This window comes from Urocampus carinirostris, chromosome 19, assembly GCF_059441175.1.
Source record: "Urocampus carinirostris isolate Australia breed hairy pipefish chromosome 19, RoL_Ucar_1.0, whole genome shotgun sequence".
Taxonomy (NCBI): domain Eukaryota; kingdom Metazoa; phylum Chordata; class Actinopteri; order Syngnathiformes; family Syngnathidae; genus Urocampus; species Urocampus carinirostris.
This window is the reverse complement of record NC_142367.1, coordinates 7,076,368-7,102,636: the sequence shown is the minus strand read 5'-3', so window position 1 is coordinate 7,102,636 and position 26,269 is coordinate 7,076,368. Positions and strand designations below refer to the sequence as shown.

General features: G+C 39.3%; 2 protein-coding genes across 6 annotated transcripts in view; both read right to left on the bottom strand.

Moving 5' to 3' along the window:
- The window catches only part of stxbp4 (syntaxin binding protein 4), a 51,630-nt gene extending 41,908 nt beyond the window's left edge, over window positions 1-9,722 (bottom strand). For 3 of the 5 annotated variants that reach the window (XR_015848110.1, XM_088324110.1, XM_088324108.1), the window contains exons 1-5: window positions 9,629-9,722; window positions 8,674-8,747; window positions 8,483-8,578; window positions 6,579-6,648; window positions 3,867-3,941 (exon numbers count right to left, since the gene is read on the bottom strand). Coding sequence is in view for 4 of the 5 variants with exons in the window: in XM_088324110.1 (XP_088180236.1) it covers window positions 3,867-3,941; window positions 6,579-6,648; window positions 8,483-8,578; window positions 8,674-8,740 (308 nt within the window). In the remaining variant the exon portion in view is untranslated. Of the gene's footprint in view, window positions 1-2,819; window positions 2,876-3,866; window positions 3,942-6,578; window positions 6,649-8,482; window positions 8,579-8,673; window positions 8,805-9,628 lie in introns of those variants that run through there. The other 2 variants (XM_088324109.1, XM_088324111.1) reach the window with 2 other exon arrangements.
- A 9,148-nt stretch (window positions 9,723-18,870) lies between these two features.
- On the bottom strand, window positions 18,871-23,746 carry LOC148347025 (uncharacterized). Its single transcript, XM_088323703.1, has 4 exons — window positions 23,606-23,746; window positions 21,883-21,944; window positions 18,999-21,812; window positions 18,871-18,936 (listed from the first exon to the last, which is right to left on the bottom strand). Exons 1-4 carry the CDS (start codon window positions 23,626-23,628, stop codon window positions 18,932-18,934), a joined length of 2,904 nt encoding a protein of 967 aa, XP_088179829.1. The 5' UTR covers window positions 23,629-23,746; the 3' UTR covers window positions 18,871-18,931.
- Window positions 23,747-26,269: the final 2,523 nt, after the last annotated feature.

Genomic DNA, 26,269 nt, shown 5'->3' with positions numbered 1-26,269 from the left:
ATCTATCCCGGCTGACGCTCAAGGAAACTGTGCGGGTCAGATGTATCGACATTTTGTTCTGTATACACGTGTACACGAATGACAATAAAGTAAATCTGAATCTGAATCTGAATCTGAACTGCATGTAAAATATGGTGTTGATGTTCAATGTCATTCTGGTCTAGAAGAGTAGAATGTCTTTCTGGGGAAAACGCTGAGTCAACAAAACTAAAAGTGCTGAGTCAGCTGTTTGGGGGAACATTATTTATAGAAATATAATTTGACGTTTGGTTGCTTGGTTGGATCCCTTAACCACACGGGTTCTAGGGGGTGCACTATTTTCTGTGGTGTGTCTTGGGCTAGTTGAGCCTGGTGGTGCCCACAAGTTATTTATAAAAATGTTTATGAAGAGTACTTTTATTATTTTTTTGGAGAGTTCTTTTTACGTTCAAGGTGATGCCTGTAACTTAAAATTTTGCTAACTTCTTCCGCTGTCTCCTGGCTTAAAATCATTCTTCAAGTCCTAATAAGCAATGCTTTTTTAAATTTTTTGTGGGTTTGGGTTGGCGTTTGGAACAGGCTTTTTCTTACTTTAACAATTTTAAGGCTACACTAACAAGGAAAAACAGACGAGCTCCTTCCTCTTCCCCCCTTCCTAATGTTGTGAGTTCCGGAACAGCGGTGCTAAAAGTAAGATACAAGCGAATAGGTACAGTGTAAAATATATATATGGAGGTTCTTTAAAAATTGTTCACACTTATTTAAAAGAAAATATTGTACTTTTAACATTTTAGCAACACCGCAAATGAGGCACCCCATCTTCAACATTTTTATGCCAAATCTTTGTCTTCCAACAACAGTTACATGATGGCGACAACATTTCGGGTGAAAATTGTTGAGAGTGTCCTTATTCAATAGTGCAATACAGCAGTCAGATTATTCCTACAATGATAATGTGGTAGTACAGAAGTTATTTGTTAAAAACAAAACAAAAAACATTTGTAAAATACAGGAAAAATGCATGAGCCTGTAAATAGGGTTTGTTCTTTGGTTTTAATGTATAATAGAGAATTTGATAAAACATGTTTATACTTTGTGGGTTTTGACTAGGGCTGCAATTAATGATTATTTCTATAATTGATAAATGTTTGATTATTTTTTTGATAAATTGGATTTGTTAATGACATCTTTGATTTCCTCCTCTCTATTCAAATAAGTTTTGGACTGATAGAAAAATAGTGCACGAAAACAAAAATACATACAAATATATGCTATACACCTTCAAATATGTAAGATACTCTTTACCAACCATCTTATCCATTGAACATATCATGTTTCTTAAATTTATGTGTAGGATTTTTTTTTATCCGCCAAAAAAATAAAAAATATTAACCACTTTTTAAAATTTGGTCAAAATTAGTTTTGGGGTCAAATCTTTGAATATGATAAACATTACCAATATGAAAATTATGTTTAATACGCTTAATAATCTGGCCCTTGTGTCGAGTTAAACATGTCATTATTATTAACAATTTCCCTTTTTACTTGAGTAATTTTATCTACTTATTTTTTTTCCCGTGGCCAACTTCTGTTCCCTTGAAATGTGTTAACTTCGTTTTGAGATGAAACAGTGAAAAACTCAAAAGTTGAAATTGTCATGCCACTTTTGTTTGTAATGGCGTAATGTTCAATCAAAAAGAGCATTTAAAAAAAAAAGGTAAGATGACTTTTTTAAAAATCGGTCTTGGCTCTCTCTGTCAGAGTAAAGTAGTACTAAGACTTTCAGCGTCACAAAAGAATTGTGTGAACTCGTATTTGCATTGATACAACGTACGTAGTGGCTCATAAATCACGTGATGCAACAAATCTAGTAGTTGCCAATGCATTAAATAATGCATTTCAAGCAATTTTATCTATTAGTTGTTGCAACTAACTGCAAGTACATTTTGGAATGCTACCGCTGCGAAAAACGAGGGATTACTGTACAATCTCGACAGCTTCTGAAAAAAATCATCACTATATTGTGACATTTTGGGCTTAAATTAATAAACACAAGCAGAAGGACCCATTTTTACATGGGCGGGCTTGGCCCAGGCCATGTTTATTTTATTTTGGTGGTGTCTTGACACAAATCCTGGCTAAAAACACACGTGAAGGACTGAGGTACAACTGTGTACATTTTCACTATAATCTTTTAGGCCGTTTCGAAGCTTATGAGTCACATACAAACACATACACACAAATCGGGATTTATAAAGTAGCTTGTGTATATATTTGTTTTGCTGTGCTGATATGCCGCTGAATGTAAACAGCGGCCAGGTGTTTGCAAAAAGGGTGAGCCGTTGTCCAGTTTCAGTTGTTCTATTTATCCCTGACGTGTCAGAGATTATTTATGCTGACTAGAAGGCAGAGTGATGCGTACAAAGCTAGGACATCAAAATGTCCGGTCGCATCACCTCAGCTATTGTGCGCTCCCCCAAAAATGGTGACGGTTGACCTTCAACTGACACTGACGTCACATGTTGTCAAGTGAGGGGGTGAGCTTTGTTTACATTTGAACACAATTCACATTACCGGTATATTAGAGTAATCTAATTATTACTAATAAAATATATAAACGTGACCCAGGGGCTAAGTGAAGGCACTCCAAAGAGGTGTCCATATCAATATGATTGTAAATTAAGCCATCACAAAACAGCGGGATGACACTTTACATCACAAAAACAACAGCGACCATATGATGAAGGTGCTGTAACTAAGTCAAATCCGGAGGTTTATCCTGCTAATGGTAACCATGGAAACCAGTAATATTTGTTTTGTGTGGGGGAACAAACCTCTACCAAAAAAACGGCCTGGAGAGAGCTGGGTGGCACCTGGCCATACTTGCCCAAGACACACCACATTAAGTGGTGCCCCGACAACCCTGGAATGGAATAATAATTATACCCTATTGTCTGGAAAAGTTGTTTATTTTAGTTTTTTTCTAATTATATGTATCGTTTTGTTTTTACTTCAATTAATAACAAAATTACACTCACGTGAACAAATATTATTCTTACATCATTGTTAGAAAATATTACTTATTTTCAGGTTGTTTTCTTTTGGTAATATGACATTTATACAGAAATTTATAACCAAATTACGCTATCATTGAAAGAAAAATTATCATCTTAGCAAATTGTCACCAATTTCACTTATTTTAGTTTTTTAATTATGTAATGTTATGATATTTTTTACACGCATTTATAACTAATATATACTCTTTTTGAGAAAACTTGCCTATTTTTTTCAAATTTCACGATATTTTTAAGACATTTATAACTTTTTAAAAAAAAATAAACTTATTTTATATGGTAGCAGATTTTATCTAAATTGGCTTAATTTTCCTATCTTAGTGGAAAATATTTCTTAAAGGGACAGTGTGTATTATTTGACCAATGCATGTTTTTGTATTTAAAAAATACCTCATTGAGATCTTTTGGACTCATATAAGTTTTTTTTTCTCCTCTGAGTTACATGTCAAAGTGTCCTTGGGCAAGACACTGAATCCCTAATGCCCCCAATGAGCAGGTAGTTAGTTACCTTGCATGGCTGACGCTGCCATCGATTAGTTGGTGTGTAAAAGGGAAAGTGTGAACCACATTGTAAAGTGCTTTGGGAGGTCTTCATTGACTTGAAAAGTGCTATAGAAATGCAGACCATTTATTTACAGTATTTATTTATTTTTGTGATTAAGGGCTATACAAATAAACATGACTTGACTTGACATCCCTATCCAAAAATGTCTGATTAGGGGTAATTAGCCTGACAAAAAGACATTTCTCAAAGAATACATGACCTGAAAAAATGTTGAGAAACACTGGAATGAAGAGGAGGGGCATATTTACCTGGCATCATCATCCCTTACAACCAGGAGAGACATGTGATTGGACAAAGACGCCGTCCTCAAAATTTCCACCGCCCTGCAAGAAGTCACCAAACAAGATGCAAACAACATAGATTAATTTAAAGACTGCTGAATAGAAACTATGGAATAAAATAACTTTTAATTCATTAAAATGTCATTTTGATTACTGAGTTATTGATATGTTTAAAGGTGGTGTCTGTCACTTCAAAATATTTTGCTTGCTGATGCCATCTTCTGGCTAATATCATTATTGCAGCCTCTGTCGAGCTGCTTGTGTGGCACATGCATGTACATGTCTCTCTTAGAGGTGCTTGGATAAACTCTTTATAAACTATTTTTTTTTTCATCTTTTTGGGGGTTTGGGTTGGCATTTGGAAAGTCCTTTTCTTACTTTCACCATTTTCATTCTAGAATAAAAGAAAACCTCAAGTATGCGTGTGAAATCCCTCTCCAGCTCTTCATGACACCCAACTCAAACTGTAATGTGTTCTGCGGCCTTAACACAGATAATAAAAGTAAGATAAAAGCAGATTGGCGTGGTGAAAAAAGATGCTGTTTGAGGTCCATTGGACATTGTTAACACATACTTTATAGAGAAAATATTTGATTTCAAACAATTTGCGGACACCTCGAACGAAGCACCCCACATTTGAAGTTTGGTAGACACTCAAAACCAGAAGAGAAGTCACCAATGGATTTTAAACATGCTAAAAGGGCAGGAAGAAAAGTCTTCGGATAAGAAAGTCCAACCAAGTTCAAACATGAACAGGAAGTCATCTATGGATTTTTTAATTTCGCATTTTTCTTTCGCTTTTTTGGTCGTTTACTGCTTGGGGTTAGAAGTGAAGCTGAATAGTCAGTGGTTAATCTATTCTAAGCCTAAAATTTGATGAAAAATAGTAACTTACCAAAATGCTATTAGGTGGGGGAAGGGCTTCAAACTTCCCATTTTTTATGCGCTTTGCTAAAAATGACAAAATGCTTCATAAATCCTGTCGAAGCTCCCAAAGGTTCTGCTTCTCAAATATGTTATGACTCTATGCCTAATGAGATACACTACAGGACTGATGAAAGTAGAATATAATAATCACTTGCTGTATTGCAGTTTATTCATTACGGTTTCAATACTTTGTGGATTCTCATCGAACATTGTGTTCTGCATTCTGATCAGAGGAAGACGCTTTCTATCACCAACAAATTTGGACCTTTTTCACCTGCAAAACTTGCTCTGGAGCAACACGTGGGTCTTTGGCGCTCCCTAGTGGGTCCCTGGTGCGTCTTCAAAAATGTTTGATAATGGAAAAAAATTATGGTTTTTGTAGGACAGAAACGGAAGGTAAACGCAGTTTTTCATAACGTCCACATAATGTCGGCGAAATATTACGTCAATTAGGGTGGATCCGGTTCTCAATCCATACAGTTGTGTAATCAAAGAGAAAGAATACTTTTAAAATTATACTTTGACAGTATAGAAGTTATTTGGGAAAAAACCTGTATAAAGTACAGTATTTTTATTTGTGAAACAAAAACTTAAGCCTGTAAATTGGTTTGTTTTTGAGTAAAATAAATGAATGAAACATAACTGTCAGAACCCGAACAGACGGTGGACCCATGCGTAACGTTTTCACACAAGCTTTATTTTACGGAAATGGGGCAGTCATGTGCGTGAAAACAAACGCCAGTGATTCGGCGATCGCTGGGCGGAAGAAGTGAGAAAGAGAAGTCAGGTGCGGGAAAACAGGAAGCCAGAGGCAGTCGAGATTGAAACCGGACAGGACAGATGGGATCGATATCAGATACCGGACAGGACGTGACCGATATCTGATACTGGTTACAACAGCAAGATACCGGACCGGGCAGGACAGACAGGATCGATACCGGATACACGGACAAGATACTGGGCAGGACAGACGGGATCGATACCGGAGCAAGATACCGGACAGGATGGGACAGAGGGGATCGATGCCGGATACTGGATACGCGAGCAAGATACCGTACAGGGCAGGACAGACGGGATCAATACCGGATACACAAGCAAGATACCGGACAGGACAGACCGGATCGATACCAGATACTGGCGACTGGAGAAAGATACCGGACAGGGCGATACAGGCGGGATAGATACCGGATACTGGAGCAAGACATCAGACAGGACGAGACCGGTGGGATCGATACCGGATACTGGAGCAAGCTACAGCTACAAGTCTTGCCAGTGCAGAGGTTTGTTGACAGACTGACCAGGACTGAATGAGAGCACTGAGTTTGAATAGGAGGAGGAGGTTTTATACCTGAGCTTTTAACAACACAGTGGCGGGTCATTTTGACCCGAGGACACTCAAATATTTATCAGAAAAATATCAAACCTCAATGCAAGCACATAAAATCAATTTGCACACGTTGGAATGTCATACCTGTCAATCTCTACGGCTCCATGCCCGTACAAACTGTCGTATTTTCCCGTACAATATACAAAATAATCGTACACTATATCTTTTTTTTCCTGAATGATGCATGATGGGAAATTCCCAGACGGCAGACGCATGCGATTGACAAATTTGCGTTTTTCCGTACAGATTTCCTTGTACGTCGTACTCGTCTTAAAATGCATAAAAACGTACTTTGTACGGCAAAACCGTACAGGTTGACAGGTATGGAATGTGTTTTATCAAATAATTGGGACAAAAACAGTCACCTGTCATTAGTGACGCCTCTCAGACTGATGTTGTTTACGTCAATAATCAGATCACCTGACTGAAGCCGACCTGGAGACGACATAAAGGAACTGTTATGGATGGGTTCAAAATATCAACACATATCTATTGATATTTCTAAAGAAAATAGGTTCTGCAAGGCCTTCTCAGCTGGCCTAGAAAATGCAGGGTCTTCCAAAGGTATTGCCCTCTACAAGAACTTTTTGTCATATTGCCATTTTTCAGACTTATAAATGAAAAAAAAAAACGCAGATACAGCAGAAAATAGATGATATATGTATATTATTATATTGAGGGCAATGCACTTGAAGTAAAGCAGTCTGGAGTTCATTTAATGGACTTGGGGTATCATTTAGCTCGAATATTATCACTTGAAACGTTATTATTTGGGTCGGTTTATAAAATTTGAATGATTGTGGACCCAAATGCAGGGAAACAAAAGTGGAGGCTAGGGTGCTCGAAAAAAAGGATGATATTACACAGGAACAAAGTAACAAACAAATGGTTAAAAACAACAATAAAACTGTCTGAACTGAAAAACAAACAAACATTAGAAATCAGGATGAAACGGAAAAAGGTGATGGCGGTAAGGATGAATGGTGAAAAATACTGATGACCACGACAATGGGCTCTGTCCAAAGTGTCCTTGTGAAGGCTTGGGGTGATCAAGGACAGGTGTGTGATTGGACACACGTGTCTAAATTCCAAACCCATTAGCCACCTTCTGGTGGAACATGAAGTCGTTTTAGTTATGCTGGTCATTTGTTTTTGTTTTTTTAAAACGCTATTGTATTTTACTATTTCTGGTTTGTACTGCACAATCATTTTAATTAAATACATTTGAGAAGCGTAATTATTTTTCTTGATTTGAGTTGCAGCCCAGAATTTCAGAATTTTGCATTGGTGGGGAAGGAGTCCGTTTTGGGGGGCCTCAGCATTGCATCACTGTTTTTTGCAGATGATGTGGTGCTGTTGGCTTCCTCAGGCCATGATCTTCAGCTCTCACTGGAGCGATTCGCAGCCGGGTGTAAAGCGGCCGGGATGAGGGATCAGCATCTCTAAGTCGGAGACCAAGGCGCTCAGCTGGAAAAGGGTGGCTGCTCGCTCTGGATTGGGGATGCGGTCTTGCCCCAAGTGGAGGAGTTTATGTATCTTGGGGTCTTATTCACGAGTGAGGGTAGGATGGAATGAGAGATTGACAGACAGGTCGGTGCAGCGTCTGACGTCATGCAGACCCTGTACCGGTCCGTCGTGGTGAAGAGAGAGCTGAGCTGAAAGGCAAAGCTCTCAATCTACGTTCCTACCCTCACCTGTGGTCATGAACTTTGGGTTATGACCGAAAGAACACAATCCCTGATACAAGTGGCTAAAATGAGTTTCCCGTGCAGGGTGGCTGGGCTATCCTTTAGAGAGATAAGGTAAGAAGCTCAGTCATCGGGGAGAAACTATGTAGAGCCACTGCTTCTCCGCATTGAGACGGGCCAGTTGAGGTGGCTCAGGCATCTGATAAGGATGCCTTCTAAACGCCTCCCTCGGGAGGTGTTCCGGGCATGTCCCACCAGCAGGAGGCCCCGGGGACGAGCCAGGACAAGCTGGAGAGACTATGTCTCTAGGATGGCCTGGGAACGCCTCGGGATCCCGCCAGGTGAGCTGGAGGAAGTGGCTGGGGATAGGGACGTCTGGGCTTCCCTGTTAAGGCTGCTGCCCTCGCGACCTGACCCTGGATAAGCGGAAGATAACGGATGGATGGATTGAGTCGCAGCTTGCAATTAGGGTGTTATGGTGGGTCCTCACGTCAGACCATATGAGAACCACTGTACTGAAGTTTAAAACTCATCAACAACACTAATGGAGAGTCTCCAGGTTGTGAGAAAGTAATACAGACCATCAAGTGAAGCCAGTCCGCCGACTACAACCCTCTTGATGAAGATGCCAAAGTCTTCTCCAGACATTTCTTTATAACCACCAATGATCTTCACACCTGCACACATCACCTCCAGAAAATCAACCTCACCACCAAAAAAATTGAATATCACCTAGACATGAAGCATGCTGGGAAGGCTCGGGCAGACTGACCAAGTCCTCGCTTGCAGTGACTGAACTCCAGCCTGTGGACGACTCGGCTGGCGCCTTGCTGGTTCATGACAATCCTGAACACACACAAAACATCCCAAAGTCCTTCGCAGTCGGCAATGAAGAAAGGAACAAACGCTCTGTGGTCGCCTGTGTGTTGAAATCCATCGAGTGCAGCAATTAAAATTATCGCTTAATCCCTAATAATCTCTATGATCACCTGCAGCCAGTCGTGAAGGTCATACAAGAACATACAAGTCCAAAAAAGGAAAAACAAACCTATATACAGTGAGTAAATCCTTTTTTTTAATTGCTGTTTAGAATTAAGCAAAAGGTTGAGTGAGAATGACAATTGTATCAAATATGATACAGAAAAAAAATCAAGCATTTCAACACGCGCCATTGACTTTACTACTCTAAAAAAATTCTGAAATCAGGGAGTCGGCTTATATGCGCATATTGTGTGTCACCATCCGCGAGTGGTAGGCAGCACGTGTAAAGGGGGCGTGGCTTCGAATGGAACAACAAACTGGAAAATCAATGGGGGCAAACTTTAGCACAGAATTTACGGTAAAGTGTGCAGATTTATTTATCTTTTTTGTAAATTTGTAAAATTATTTTTGCAATGCACCACGCCTGGAGAAAAAAGAAAACACCTCGAACAGTACCCAGAAATGGAAAAATTGAATTAAAACTGAATTACTTTTGAAATGAATTATTACTTAACAGTAACGTGCTCAACACTGTTAATAAATCATTACAAATATTATCGAGGGTGCACAGTGCACATGAAGCGTTTCTTCGCTTGATGTGATTATTCGGCCAGTGCGCGCCCCCACGTCACATCAACCGCGTGTTGACGCGAGAAAAGAGACGGAAACAACAACAGCAACAACAACAACAAATAAAGCCCTTTACCAAAAACTGCGCCAACAAATAAACAGATAAAGGTCTTTACCTCCTCCAAGAAATCGAAGGCGGAGAGAAAGAGGATGCAGACTTCGATTAATGAGCGCAGAGCCGCGGTAGTCCATTCAAATGGTCGGTTTGAGTGCTGGGAAATCTGGCTCTTTTTCGAGAAAAGGCTCTTTCGGCTCAACTCACTAAAGTGAGCCATCTCATCGGCCTCCAAACAGTTATTCAGTTTTTTGTTTTAAATGACGTATTCCTGATAATAATGAAACGGTAGGCACTAAATGAATTCATTGAAAATATATTATGCTCCTATAATCGCTTATATTGTTTCTATATACAGTGATTTTTTTACCACATCTAAATTTAGATATTCTTTACACTAAGGCAATAACACGCCACCCACATTGACCAGCCACGGGGGCCTACGAGAGAAAGAGAAAGTGTTTCGAAGAGAGCCTGCTCTCGTCGTTGACTTCAAAGAGTCAGCTGATGAAGCCGTTCCGTCCGCGAACGACTCATCACTTGTCGGGTTGCTGCGGATGAAATTGCGCAACGTCAGCCGCGGAACGAACAGCCAATCAGACGCGCTCATTCGCGTGCACATACACGCACGCAATGTTTTGACAAAACGGGGGAGACAACGGTGCGCGCACGGGTGCGTGCGTGAGTGGGTTGACAGAAATCTGCTTGGAAGGAGAGACACGCACACCTTTACACGCTAATCCCAGCTCATAAACAAACACACGCACGGAAATCCAATCACCACGCATGCATAAACTATTCTCCTCACACAGCAAAGGCAAACCGGCAAACACTACCGCTTTACGTCTTAGACTATCACTTTTCTCCCTGCAGTACAGAGCATTTTGGCATAAGAGGTCACGGTGTACTAAACCGTGGTGGGCCATAGATTTTAGACTTGGGCCTTCAGATCCAGTCTGAATTAGTATTGTAGTGTCTATGGAAGTGAAATGTCCTATGTTATTTGTGAGGACTTGAGTGAGGGAGAGGTAATTTTGGCCAGCTGCTGCCCCAACCGGCCACCCGTTTGTTTGGGACCAACAGTGCCGGCCACTGTATTTCCTTGTGCAGCTCTTCTCTTTAAGTTTAACCGTTGTTGGTATGATCACTTCGGTAGATTACTGCTTCCTAGTCAATCATAGTTTGTGAAACCGGTGACATCTTTCAAGGCCAGCTAGCTGGCATTCAGACACCAACTCGCAATCTGATTGGCTCAGCCAACAACTTCCTCAAAGAGGGATATTATGGAACACAGCCTTCAGTTTTTTTTAAGGCCTCCCTAGATTTCGGAGTATAGCAACAAAAATGGATGAAGTGTGATTGGTTAAATGCTGCCCTTAATAATCCAGTAAAGTTTGCCTTAAATCCCAATCCAAGATGTACAGGTAAATTGAGTGCTGTTCTTAAACCATTTTGAGAACACTAAGTGTTTTGGTCTCTTTTGAAAGGTAAGTTTTTATCTAACTATAAATAATAATCACTGCAAATACTACTTACATTAAGTAATCCAAGTTGGAAAACAAGGAAATACAAGTGTGCGGGTCCAGCTAGTCTACACCAGCTAAAGGGCACCATAGTGTCTAGAGTGCTAATTGAACACTAAATTGTGCTTATTTTAAGTATCCCCGAGATATCATACCTAAATATGTATTTCAATCTAGTGTATGTTTTATTTATCTAGTAAAATGTGAACATGAATCTTTGAGCGCTTTGTGTTAAACCCCTTTGTCCAATGAAAAACTCTAATTTCCGCTTGTGTACACACTTGTATCGTGCTCTGCAATATAACAAGTTTTTATTTTATTTTTTTTGCAATCACATGCCTACAGAAATGTAGGCTGGAAAACAGCTAAGAATTCATAAGGTAAATTGAACACGCCGTGGGACACCACGGCAACAATGGATTCTGTTCCCCCTGTACAAGAAATCCAGTATTTATTACAGACACCCTTTCAAGAGCATAAGCTTGAATGCTTAAGATTGGTCAATCAAGTCTATCAAGGGACTGGACAGTCATAAGGTGTTCAGAAATTTGTTTGGGCAGATAAATGTGATACATCATTTTTGAGTGTCATCTCCTCAGATGAGCTCTGACTATTCTCTGACTGCTTATGGTATCACTGATTACTGAAGAGGTTGTGAGAATGTCTACAAGTGGGCCACTTGTGCCCTCTCGTAGCTGATGCTGCCCATGATTTGGCCCATCAGCAGGGAAGTGTTGCTAACAGGATACTTTGTGCAACACTTATGTGCAAGAAAGAAATCAATCCGACTGATGCCGGGAGACATCTCAACTTGACCGACGAATATATTTACTGTAGCCTTCTGTGCACACCATTTGATCTTTTATTTGCCCAAGAAGGTTTCATCAGGAAAATCAAATATGTTTTTGATGGTGATGTTGTACACCAGTTCGTGGTATTCCCAAATTCTTCAACAATTCTCAAAATATGAGGAAACAGTATACAGGAGAACACCAGCACCCAAGCAAGCCAGTCGCCAAAAAGTGCCAACCGGGAACAAACAAAACATGAATGCCTTTGGCAGCCCCGACGCTAACAGGGAGCTAGCCAGACAAAATCATACCAACCGCTACTTACGTGGCATTTAACAAACAATTTCCTACCTAAAAAGAGGCGAAGGCAAACAAGGAACACACGTTGTAACAGCTGGCAGGTGAAACTACTCTATTCAGTTTTTGGCGGACAAAGCAACTTAACAGTCACAAGGCCGTCAGAGACACGGTAAGCAAAGTTCTCCTGGTAGAAATGAGCATTATGCAATTGGTGTTCACTACAATCGCTGTTTCAGAGCAGCCTCATATGTTGTAGTAACGGGATTCACCATTTTGAAAGTGTTGTGATCCTTCAATGACAACACAACTCTAGATGAAATACGCCAGATGGGTAAATTTTGAGATTAAATATCTCGAGTGCTTTGTCACGAGGAATATTTTGCAACATATTTGCATGATTGTGGGAAGGAACACAACACATTCTATGCATAAATGAAAAAACACAACACTTTGGCAATACCTCTAACCCCCTGGGTAGTCCGGGCACCACTGACAGCATTACTCCGGACAGCTTTCTCCACTGTTGACGGTTCTTGAGCTGAGTTTGGATCATGGCACCTGTCCACTCCTTGATGTTGTCAGCTTAGTTCTTTTCCTTTCTTCTGTCTTTGTACTGCGCCCTGACAGTGGTCAGCAACTTTTCCTGAACCACAGACCGGTTCATTGTCTATGACATTAGTAACAACAGATTTTGCGAACCACTTATCCTAACCAGGGTTGCTGGAGTACTGGACACATCCCAACCATGTTTTTGGAATGTGGAAGTGTCTAAGAGCAGGGGGAGAACATGAAAACTCCACACAAGCAGACCGGTGGCTGGAATAAATATGGAACCTTTGAACTGAGGTGGATGTGATAATAGTAACACAGTATGGTTGCCATCATAACGTTTAATGCAAAACTAAGTAATCAAAAACGCAAACTCAACAAATGAATCAATCTCGTATAGTGCTTGTTTGTGTTATGTTAGTGGTTCCCGAACTACAGCCCGCCACTTCATTTGGTCTGGTCCCCTGAACAATACCAGAGAGCATTTTCACACTCATTTTTTGTTACCTAAAGAATAAAGTTTGCGTTGAAATTGGATTTGAACCCAGGTTACAACAGTGAAATACAATTTCTTACCACTGGATTAGCTATGCTATAGATGACATAGTAAAACGCATTGTGTTTTATCTCATTATCATATTATCTTTGGTCAGTTCCAGAGACAAATTTTGGTAGTACTTTTGAAATGTTACAATGACAATAAATGTGTCACTTACAATGCTTCGTATAGAATATTAGAATAGAAAATAAGTTATTGTCATTGTGGCACGTTAACATTTGGAATTAAAAATTGCGTAGTAATAAAATAAAATGGTGTCTTAAAAAGTAGTTGGTCTATCTGTTGCAGTACTCCAGACCAACAGCCAGGCTGTTGCTTTCCCTTCCGACGCCGCCTCAATCGATTCTTGGATGCAACAATAATCTACGAAGCACCCGCTGGTGATAAGCATTTGTTTGGGATTTTCAGAGTCCAATCTAATATATGAATTTATTTTCAATGTGAGCGGCTGCTACCCTTCCCAGTTTGTTTAGATTCATACCTGTAGAGCTTGACTGTGCATGCTGTTTGACTGATAGCATATAACTGTAGCGAACACAGTCATGTCCAGCGATAACTGAAGTAGCAAGGGGTCTCTGTAATGGGTAAAAAAAATAATGGAACTTTTTTTTCATCCTCTATGACCAGGTAGCAAAGTAATTATGGCCCACTACCGATCCACGGCCTGGTGGTTGCCCACCACTACCCTGGAGAACGATTTTGGCAAGTCCTGATGATCTTGTGCCGTGACCATACCATTGAAGTTTTCGTCTATGCATAGTTGACAACAGCTTTTCGTAGGGTCCAATGTGCCCTCTGATGGTGTTGTGCACCGTTTCATTGTCACATAAGCTATGTAGCAGATGCCTAGAAGCTTCCTGTAGCATTGCATCTCGATTGCCTGGATTTTCCTTTCCTGCTTTAGTGTAAGAGTCCATGTTTCGCAAGCGTAGAGGAAAGAGGAGGTAATCAAGGCTTGCCTGAGTCAAAAAAAAATATTTCACTGCAATTTTCGACCTCTCCAAATGGGTTTAAGTCAAATGCAGCTGTGAATGGAGCCATTCTTGCCATGATTGCTGGTTTTGAGGCCTCTTATATGACAGCTCCATTACATTTAAATTTGGTGACAAGTTCAAGCTCTTGGTGGTTGATGTTTGTGGTGGTGCCTTGGTGCTGATGGAACTGAAAGTGTAAACTGTTGCAAATAATTCATTTATTTTTTATTTTTTATTTTTTAAATGCTGCTCAGGTTGTCATGGTGATGAGAATAACTCATCTTGTAAGCATCTAAGAGGTTCTCTTCAAAAGTAGCATTGCAATTTGCTTTTGCGTCTTAATACAAGGCAGCTTGGAGCATGTTATTACTGTGTGATGCGGCACTCTCCTAATGTCATAACAGTCCTTCAACTTGGCCCGATTTCATAAACTGGCAGACAAAAAAAAACCTCAATTTAGCCCAAAATTTAAAAGTGCGCCTTGAAACCCAGTGCACTTTAGATACTGCAAATACGCACAATTATTATTGGTATGCATTACCATACAAGGTTTTACAATATTTTAGCAATGATTGTCCAATGCTAACCTTTGGAAATTCTGACTACATTTGAGAAAGATTTCAAACAGGAATTAAACCCAAGCAGTGGTGTAGAGAGGGCCGACACTTTTCCACTGGACCATTGATGGAACGGATAACAGACAAAAAGGCATTAGAACGTATCACACAATTTTAAACACTGGTTTGCATAATGCATTATTATAGGTTAAAAAGTTTCTCCATTTATTCACCAACTGATCTAAGAGAATGGCAAGTTCACCAAAATATTATGAGCTCTTTTACATACATATACATATTAAACCGCAACATTATTGATGCACAGGTAAATAAGTGGATATGGTGTTTAACCTATCAGAACGCACTACGCAAATCAATGTTTCTGGCACTGTAAAAAAAAAAAAAAAAGTGACCACTGGTTAGGTGTTCACACACTCATACTGTTTTTACTCAACAAGTTTAATAATGTAGGTAAAACTCATGTTTAGGACCGTCTGGTACAGTTTCCAATTGTTTGTGTAGCATTAATTGTGGAATTAAGATACTGCTCCAAATATGTTTCAATCATGAACCCAAACCATAATCAAGAGAAGAGTCTATTAAAGCACTTTAAGAAATGTACTTACATCATGAAGGAGGTGACAGTGGATGCAATGATGACACAAGCTAGATATGGCTGCAGCGATTAAATGTTCCAAATTCCATACAGCGCTTTGAACTGGATGTCAATTCGAAGTTCAAATTTAAATGTCAGTTGATTTCACCAAGTGCTTAACAGTGAGACTAGAAAAAAAATAGTTGTTAATCACCCTATGCAAGTAAGGTTTATAAACAGTGAAGCGGGAACAGAATGTGCCATTACATCAGGTATAAATCTAGGGTACAAGCCAAATCAATATTCCAGATATTAAGGTGTGTAATGCTGAATGCCTCCTAGTGGTAAAATACAAACGTTAATAATTTATTTTAATAAGCAATCATACTCACTTTTATAAAAATTAACAATGCCCAGAAAGTTGTATCTATCTGCATAGTGGAATCCTACAGAGAAGTCACTACAATGTTTCTATCTTGTTACACTACGCCCTTTATATTGTTTTTACATAGACTAGTTTCATCCAGTGGTACAATATGACACACCAGGGCCGTAAAGAAACCAGACCATTGAGAGTAAACATTAACAAAGCTCTCGAGTGTATTTTTTTTTTTTTTTCCCCCTAAATGTAAGTACTGTAAGGTAACTGATCCACATGATGAGCGATGGAGGGACTTGGGATTAAGAGTTTGGCTAGAAAGGTTGTGAAGGGAATGAGGTCTTGTTAGGCTTTGGTAACTTTGATGAGAAGTTTCAAATAAAGCTACCACATAGGCCAGTTTTATTGACCAGAAATAAGACAAGAACGTGTGGATGTGAAAGTTAAGGAGCTTGTCCAAATGCAGTTTTTTAGAAGAGTGTGGAAACAGGTCAGTGTGAGCAAAGCTGTGGATCTGGAAGAACCCAAGTTAATATAATACCGTATTTTCCGCACTATAAGGCGCACCGTGTTATAAGGCGCACCTTCAATGAATGATATATTTTCAAACTTTTTCCATACATAAGGCGCACCGCATTATAAGGCGCTATAAGTGCATGCTGGTTTAAGATCAGGTAATTGTGCAATTTTGTAATTGTAATCCTGTGCAGTCCTTCGAGACATTTTTGTGATTAAGGGCTATATAAATAAATTTGACTTGACTTGGCCACAGTAGAGGCTGTAGTTACGTTATGCAACCATTAGATGGTGCCGCGCTAAAGGGAATGTCAACAAAACAGTCAGATAGGTCAGTCAAACTTTATTAATAGATAACAAACACGCTTTCAACTCCATTCACTCCCAAAATGAATAAACAGCAGTTTTATTATTTTCTCTGAGGTAAAGCATTTTAGTGACACGTCTTTAACATCTTTGAACAACAGCAAGGCATAACATTTTACTTTTCCTCCATTTAGTCAACACGCAAAAAACCGTCTGATACTGTTATGGTAAATTAAACGTTAGTGCAATCGCAATATAATGACACTCGTAATGTGCAAAAACAATAACAAGTGCAAAACAATAACAAAAAAGCAATAAAATAATAACTAAAATGTAAACAGCTCATCCTCATGCTTCCTCCACTTCCGCACCATCGATTCATTAATGTTAAACTCTCTTGCTGCTGCTCTATTTCCGTGTTCTACTGCGTGACTGATCGCCTTGAGTTTAAACTCTGCGTTATAAGCGTGTCTCTTAATAGGAGCCATTTCAGGGTCTTTATACAAACACACAAATAAAAGAGAATAGTTGTTTAATATTTCCCAGTATGCACAGCGCACTTCTACGCGAAAAATGGAGTCGGTGGCTGCTTCTCTTAGTTGCGAGACCTTGCAATTCAATATTGATCCATATATAAGGTGCACCGGATTATAAGGCGCATAGTCAGCTTTTTAAAAAAAAAAAAAATCTGATTTTATGTGCGCCTTATAGTGCGGAAAATACGGTACATTGAATTTGGTTAAGATTTTCAGGAGATGTTAATCGATAAAAATCCTTAAACAGGCCCCTACTTAGACAGAAGGCATGGTCCTCTAAATGCTTGAAAACTAGTTTGATCTTATTTGTGTAAATAAATACCTTGAGACCCAAGTATGTAGATTCCCAAGTTAAGTGTAAAATGATGTTTGCAAATATAACCAGTTTTACAAGTATAGAACTTCACACTATTTTTTTTACAGTGCCAGAAACACTGATTTGCATAAGGCATTATGATTGGTTAAAATAGTCTCCATTTATTCTGCGAGAAGTAGTGCTTCAAGCATGGACGAAATATTTTTTTTTTTTATAAAAGACTCATGATTTTAGATGGGGAATGGCTTAGCAATTGCACAAATGGCAGCCAAACCTAAAAGATTTGACACTCAATAGTATGACATTTAGGGGCAATGACCCTCTGCAGCAATTCTCATAAGGGTTAGTTTACCCCTTAACATTCCAACAGTAGATAGCAAATGCCCATCTGTATGATGTCACTGAAACAGTCCATCATGCTACATATTAGCAAGCATACACGCTTGTGATTCAAGAGGGACAGTTCAAAATATACTCAAGTCAAGTCAATGCAGTCTGAAACAAGGTACCCAAAAAACTCAAGCCAGTGTATCTCAATTACATCCCTTGACTAAAATTAAACAGCTACAAAATGGCCATTTCAGAGTTTGTGTTAAGTTTACATTACCACACTTTCATGCCAACCGAACATCCGCCTAAAAGCACCTTTGTTTTGCTCCAAAACAAAACGGCAGACTCAAATTATTACCAATAAGGTTGTTATCCTCGACCTTCCGATTAACACCACAGCCAATAAGATTATTCCACATCAAGCATTGGCCTATACAGGCCAGTGAGCAAACCAATTTCACCTCCTGCAAGTGAGCCATTCAAAGTTTAAATTTAAAAAAAAAAAAAAAAAAAAAAAAAAAAAAACATTAGCAATCCCTATTCATGCAAAATGATTAATTGCTAGAGGAAATAAAATAAAATCTAAAAATTAGCCAAGGTAAAATTTTTGAATACGCTTAGACATACCCTTATGGAAAAAAGTGAAACACATGTTTAGTTTTTCCAGATACTGATCAAATTTGATCAGGGACCAGGTAAGGCTAAGCTATTTTCGCATTTGGTTTACAGTTAAGATTCCAAAGTATACTGCAGGCTTTTAATTGAAAGGGAGGAAGAGAAAAAAAAAAAAAAAAAAAAAAAAAAATTTGCACACAAACTCATAGTAGTCAACGTTAGGAACACTTGCAGTGACCATTTCAGTTTGGGACAGACTGTTTCAAAGGAGCCCTACATAAGCTCTTCTCCAGATGGCTCAATAACTGCATTCCATTTATTTTGTGTACAGCTTTGAGATTTTAGGCAAATTTTACATCAACGCAAAAGGGAAAGTTGATGGTACCAACCTCTACTGAAAGCATAGAATACTGTATTCCATGCAGACAGATGTGATTACAAAAACTCAACAACGCAGTTTTAGTTGTCATTCCATTTATTCAAGTTCAACATGGGATCAAATAAGCAAAATCAGAAGCTCAGCCTGTGAAAGAGAAATAGGGGAATTGAGTAATGCAAGTCAAGAAACAAGAAATGTGTACATACCTTTGAAAGCATGGTCGGATTGTTTTGGTGGTGGTCCCTGGTCTGCCAGATAAGGAAACCAGTCCTTTTGCCTGTAACGCATTTTAGTGAATTCTTTTCTTAGATTCTCGTAGCCGTTTCTGTTGTAGATGACATAAGTTGGAAGTGCATCCTTGTCCTCTGCGTCCAAATCCTCTTTCTCCACAAAGTCACTTGCAAGAGCATGCTGAGATGACCAAATACCCTTTGGTTGGTGAGAAAACTGGTGGAAACCTTTGCTGGGGTAGGACCGCTCATGTGATTCCCACTCAAAAGGGTCAGAGTTGTGACCAGCAGCAGCATAGTTTGGAAATCCAAAGCTTGAGGGTTTATAGTTGTAGGGATTATTTACTTGAGTAAATGAGTCCCAACCAGAGTCAGGATTTTTAGAACCATAGTCAGCATTTCCCTTTCCAGGCCAAGCAGGAAGACTCACATGTACAGCACCAGGAGAGGGTAAAGGAGCAATTGAGGGGTTGGAGGTAGACTGCCAATAAGCCCAGTTTGAGTGCAAATTGTCACCGAAGCTTGCAGTAGGGTGGCCTTTTCCAAAGGGTGGTAGGACATCAACACCAGATTGTTGAATTATTGAGTGTTCCATTTGATTTCCAAGTGCTGTTGGCCAGTTGGTACTTTGACTTTGTGTCGATTGGCCCTTGCCAGCAGGTGCATCCACATTCACCCAACCAGGTGCTTGCTGCAACATGTCAGAACTCACAGAAGTGTATGTGGGACTTTTATGAACTTGACTGGATCCAGGCAAATATAAGGGATAGTTGCCCCCTGTTATACCAGATTCAGGTTGGTAACTGGCTTGTGGTTTTTGAACTGAAATGTATTCTTCCCAATTTGCCAGGTTTCCACCTGGAAGAGAAACTTGCTGGCCACCAATAGTGCCAGGAGGGACATTTGATGGCTCATTGACTGGAGTGTACAGCCAATTTTGTTTAAAGCTATCATCAGGATCTGATGCAGTCTTACCTTTGACACTTTGAGGGTTCAGAGGACCAGTTTGAGATTCAAATAACGGTTCAAACACTTGACTGTACATCGACCAGCTTTGTTGGTTCTCATTAGGATTATCCATTGGCTTGCCCTTCACACCATTTACTGGGTAACTTGGTTGCTTGTAGACTTGACTGTATGATTCCCAACTATGTTGAGTTGGGTCACCAGGATTAGCCACACCTGGAGAGGTCCTTTTAACACTCTCAGTTTGTGGTTGGCTATTGAAAAGTGGTTCAAAAATTTGGCTGTATTCTGCCCAACTATGAGAATTTCCACCAGGACTAGATGCATGTTGGCCTTTTACTTGACTAGGGTGTGTCGCCTTCACACCACGAGTGGGAGCGCCAAGGGAATGTGACGGATCATAGTTGTGACTGTATGCCCAATTATAAGGAAGGTCACCACCAGCATTCACTACTTTTGGTCCTTTAACATTGCCATCTTTGATTGATTGAATACCATAACTAGAAGGTCTCTTGTCTAAACTGTATGAATCCCAACCGTGAAGGCTGCCACCTGAATGGGAGTCTGTAGTGCCAGGAGGAGCATTGGGAAGATTGTGTGACCATTTTTGTTGATTGTTTATGCCAATATTAGTTTGTTGCCCTTTCACTGCATCAAGAGGACTGCCTTTAACATCAGGAGGACTCAGAGGTGGTGTATACATTTGCTGCTCATTGGGAGGTACCTCAGGAAAGGGTTGTTGGGAACTAGATAATGGCTCAAATACTTGACTGTATGTTGACCAACCATGTTGCAGATAGTCACCTGGAAAAGATTCTTGCCCTTTTGAGCTGCTCAAACTTCCTTTTACATCAGAAGGAGCTCCAGGAAAGGTTGGTGGTTCAGCAACCACAGTGTGTGCTGGCCAACTTGGGAAGGGACTATGCAGACCTTTATCACTTGAGGGTTTGTATGTTGAATGCTGCATGTTGTAAGGACTGTATTCGGCCCAACCTTTGCGAGAGTAAGTTGGAGGTTGTCCTTTAGCAGTGGCGGCAAGTGATTCATAACTGAAAGGGGAAGCATGCATTGGATTCGTCGACCCCCAACCTTGCTGGGCATAAGACACTTTCCCTCCTGGGTGATTTTTGATAGCATTTGCAGCTACCAAACTAATTTTGGTGTTGGATGGTTGCTGTTCAGGTGAAGGATATGTTGACCAATGTTGCAAGTAGCCACCAGGATTAGACACTTCCTGCCCAGCAACACCTTTCAGGGAAACAGCTGATGGTTCATAGACTTCTGCGTGAGATGCCCAACTTGCTGGTTGGTAGTCACCTGCACTGCCGATTTGTGGATTATACCCTTTCCATTCTTTGTCACCACCTGATTTTACTGCATGCTGTCCCTTTACTGTGGCAGGACTTTCAGCTTGGGATTCAGAGGGTAGTTCATACATATCTCTATACGATGCCCAACTTTGGGGTTTTAAGACACCTTGTGGCGCAATCGTCTTAACTTGTTCATCAGAATTTGATGTTTTATAGCTTGATTTCTGATTGTGAAATGGCCATTTTAAGCCAGAAATTTGAGAATTGACATTAGTGCCATCAGATGTTAAAGGAGCATTTGAACGCTTGTTAGCATTGCGCACATGAGAAACTAGGTGCTTGTCAGCAAAGTCATCACTAGGAGTTGCGGGGCTTAATTGGGGAGCACTTCCAGGAGTGGGTTCAGCAGCTTGGCCTACAGGGTATGCATTTGAATAATCTTGCTGCAATGCCATAAGGGAAGGTCTCAGGCCTTCAGTTGCAGAGACGGACTTGTAAGGATGCCGCCGAGGATCTGAGAAATGAAGAACACTTAAATGCAGTAGGTGATAAGGTTATAAAGCCATATTAAGCACAAGGCTTACATTTTTCTTGCACTGGAGCACTTGCAGCATTGCTGATTAACAGCAAGCAGATCCAAGAAAACCTACAAGAAAAGTTAAAACTAGGGATGTTACAACTTAGTGACCGGTTCAAGAATTTACTGCGACACATCTGTGTGACGAGTTAAAGTTATTAATGAACATTGCATCCTTTATACAGATCTTTTTACAAAGCATCATGGTCATAATGATGGATGTGAAAGTAATTCTCTTGCCAGAAAACACAAGCCAGTATTTGTTGTAAAATACTGTCTAAAGTAGTTAAGGTTACTATATTGCAAAGCTCGCAACGATTAGACATAAATTTAAAAGATTCAACTGTTCACAACCGACACATTTAAAATAGATGTAACAATTTTAATTATTGATTTAAGTGTTGAACTGACATTTTTAGTGTATTGAACAAGTTTAATCATACCTCAGCAATGCATAGTGGAAATTATATAGGGCTTGCCAATGCCTCCTATTGCTGTCATTTAAAGGCAAAATTGAATATGCGGACACAGCTTCAGAGTAGCAGAAACATTATGAAAACATGCAGACACTTCAAAGTACATGGTGTCTGGTTTCTGAACAATCCATTTTGAATAGGTCAGAATAAATTTGATCCTGTTAAAAGCACTAAATGTAATACTACACATTAACCAACACTGAATGCAATATAGCTTGTGCAAAATGTTTTTGCATTAAATTGACATGTTAATGCAATTAAGACATTTAAAAAAAAAAAAAAAGCCAATATAGCCAGCTACCTTTGATCATTTAATAAACTTGTATGGCCACATTTTGACTTAAAGCTAGTCAGAATTTTGCATTTATAGTTAGATATGCAACATGCATTGCGCTAGAGCCCAGATCAATGACAAATCATGTCAAATATCTGGCTATACATTTACAGCCTACCCTACAAATTTCTACAGATGAGGGATCATAACACATTTTTTCCTTTCGAGACTGAAACAAGTTACGTTAGGCATCGAATTTGTTTGATTTAAACTGTCAAGTATATGCAGCATTACTCAGGCTACAAAACTAAAATGTGCTATTTGTTATGCTTTGAATACATACAACAGCCCCTTGAGACTCTTCATGATTAAAGGCTAAACATATAAACATTACTTTTAGTAGTGAACAGGCAATCACAGCTACGAAGCTGGGAACATATTGCCCAATATCGTGAATAAACGTCAACCAGTAATTCAATTAGAGTTTAAAGAATGGCATGCTAAAAGTCTTGCCATGCGCAAATTAGAAGCAGACAGAAAGCACCTGGATTTGTGACATGCGTGATTAACAAGTAACATCAGGCCCTTTGCAAGCAGCCATTACACCAATGTGGCCGCCAATGAAAATTTGTAATGCCAGAAGTTATACAGAGACACTCATTTGGTGGGATGGATGAAGAGACCCGACAGGCCCAACCCAGTACTAGACACATTTCTAATCTTTTGTTTTCTAAACTGTGTAACATGTCCCATTAGTATAAAAACGGGAAATTCAAGTTAATGCATTTCCGCAACACAATTGCCTACTAATATATATATATATATATATATAATTTTCTCTTTAAAGGTGGGTTTAACAGCACTAAATAAATCCATTATCTTACCAACTCCATCTAAACACAAAGTTAGGATGAACAATCATTTAGAAAAACAGTCAAAAGAAAAAAAAAAAATGTGCCTCAAATGGCATCAAAACTCACCCAGCCTTGAGTCCAGGCCCCATGTTTGCGACCCAGGGAGCTGTGACTGCACACAAGCAGACAGGAAGACAAGCTACTGTATGGAAAGTCCTGTGTCTAGATGCTTAAGTATGCTTCGTTCTGCTCGTTAGCTTTCATTCAATGCACCTGTGCCACTCTAACGAGGTGTACCTACTGCATGATGGCACCAATATGTTTTCAGCCATTTATGAATATTTCTTACTTGCAACCTCTCAGAATGTTCGGTGGCATCGGACCTATCCATACACATATTATTTCATTTATCTTTAATCTGTTCAAGTCAAATAACATTTATTTGTATGGCTCTGAATCACAAAATGTCTCAAAGGACTGCACAGGTTACAATTACACCATCCCCTGATCTTTAAGCAACATGCGGGCAAGGAAAAACTCAAAATACTCAGCAAAAGGAAAATAAACAGTGTTGGGCACGTTACTTTAAAAAAGTGATTTGTTGTAGTTACTCGATACTTCTTCCAAAAAATAACTGAGTTAGTAATTGAGTTACTATATAGTAAAAGTAACTAGTTAACGGGGAAAACTAAAGAAGGTGTATGTAAAATAATTTTCTGAGCAGTATTGGTCTCAGTTGACTAGAGAACAGACTGGTAGTGTTATGGAACCCTGTAATATTTATTGCAGGACACCAGCAACCAATTTATCCTACACTTGAAGTGCAAACAAAATATCATAAAATAACAATCAGCAGTAAACAATATAAAGTGAGTTTAATACATAAATCTAACTCGACTGGTCTGTTTTACAGATGGGAATTCCGACTATTTTTAGAGAACTGCCTTTTCCGGCTTGACTCACTGAAAAGAGCCGGCTCTTTTGGCACACAAATGGCTCTTCAGGTTGTTTTGATTGTTTAGATAGATAGATAGATAGATAGATAGATAGATACTTTATTCATCCCCGAAGGGAAATTCACTTTTCCAGCAGCATCCCTAAGCTGAGAACAATCGAAAATAACTGAGAACAATCGAAAATAACACGGGAGCTGCTAGAGTGGCTGCCATTCGTGACGGCGCCGGAGAAACGATTCAATTTGAATCATGTACAAACAAACAAACAATTGAATCATGTACAAGAAACGATTCAATCTGAATCATGTACAAACAAACAAACAATTGAATCATGTACAACAAACAAACAAAATATTTATGTTTCAATAAGTGGAGTGTTAATAAAATGGGGGGAAAATAATTTCTGATACTGATATAACCAGGTAAAACTAATTTTAAGTTACCTGTCCAAATGAATGTTGTGCCATCTCACCTTTCCCACTCTCTCTGCTCGCTCCAGAAACTTTATCAAATAGTCCAAAATTTTACCTCATCTTCTCCGCTCACCTCGTCGTCCTCTTCTCCTTCCACTTCGCACTACAGAGACTTTTTAGCTGAGCCGTCTCTTATGACACCATCCCCTGATCTAGACCAAACTAATGCAAGCAAAAATGCAATGGCAAAGCAAAGCCACTGAGGAGCTAAACGATATGCTGTGATTGAAGGAAAATAGGTTATGACACCAATGAGAATATATACATACATTTTTAACAACAAATTACAAAACGTGGCTCAAAATGTGCTAAAACTAACGACACATAGTTAAATTAAATTATTGAGGGATAAAATATATGCAGTATTAAGCAATACACCATATGTTCAATGAGAAAAAATATGAAACCAATATTTTTGGATGGTGCACATTTGCTGCGATGTATCATGTAAACTGGGGGCAAAAATCAAAAAAACAAAATAACCAAATATCCGAAAGAGAATGTGTTTAATTCTTCCATTTCAATTTATTGTGCATTAATATGAATAATCGAAAAGGAGGGAAATAAACTCTTAACTCTTAAACATTAAACTGAACATATTTATAAATATAGAAAGAAAAGAATGACGTACAAAACATTTTATTACCTTTTTTATACTCAAAAATTCAAATTCAAGAGCAGAGACTCCCCCAAAAAATGCATTTTGACCAATAACAAGAGAAATAGAGGGTCTCGAACGGAAGCGTCTTTCGAATGGCGGGTAGCGGCTCCGACTTCTAAGAGCCGGCTCATAAAGACGTTTCGTTCACGAACAACTAGTCAGAGTGCTTAAAATTTTCTAGAATCAGCCGTCATTTGGCGCATTAGTAAACACCATATTCGTAATTGCTATCTAACTATATGGTAGTTGCTGATTAAAGAGCGAAATCATCAAAAAAGACGAGAATGGAAATATACTCAAAGGAACGCACCGCGTTTGACCGTCAGTAACGATAACGGCGTTGTAACGGCGGAAAACCACACGATACTGAAAAAAATAATATCGTTACGTAACGGTGTTATTTATAAAGGCGTTATTCCCAACACTGAAAATAAGAAACCTTGAGAAGGGGCCTCACAAATGGTAATCCCCCTGTTCTAAGTGAAAAAAAAATATTCTTTAATTTATTTATTGTAGATCTGTAATATTTATATATTTTTTTATATTTCTTGCTCAAGAAGACATCTGCAGGTTTGAGAGTGTTCTCCATTCGGGCCCCGGTTCTGTGGAATGCTTTTCCCCCTGAGATTTGATCTGCAACCTCAGTGGAAATGTCTAAATCTAGGCCGAAAACACACTCATATTCTATAGCTTATGAATG

Coding starts and splice junctions, on each gene's coding strand:
- LOC148347025 (XM_088323703.1), bottom strand. CDS start 23,628: ATGGGGCCTGGACTCAAGGCTGG. Junction 21,945..23,605: donor GGGCCTGGACTCAAGGCTGG/GTGAGTTTTGAT, acceptor CTTTTCTTGTAG/GTTTTCTTGGATCTGCTTGC. Junction 21,813..21,882: donor TGCTCCAGTGCAAGAAAAAT/GTAAGCCTTGTG, acceptor TTCATTTCTCAG/ATCCTCGGCGGCATCCTTAC.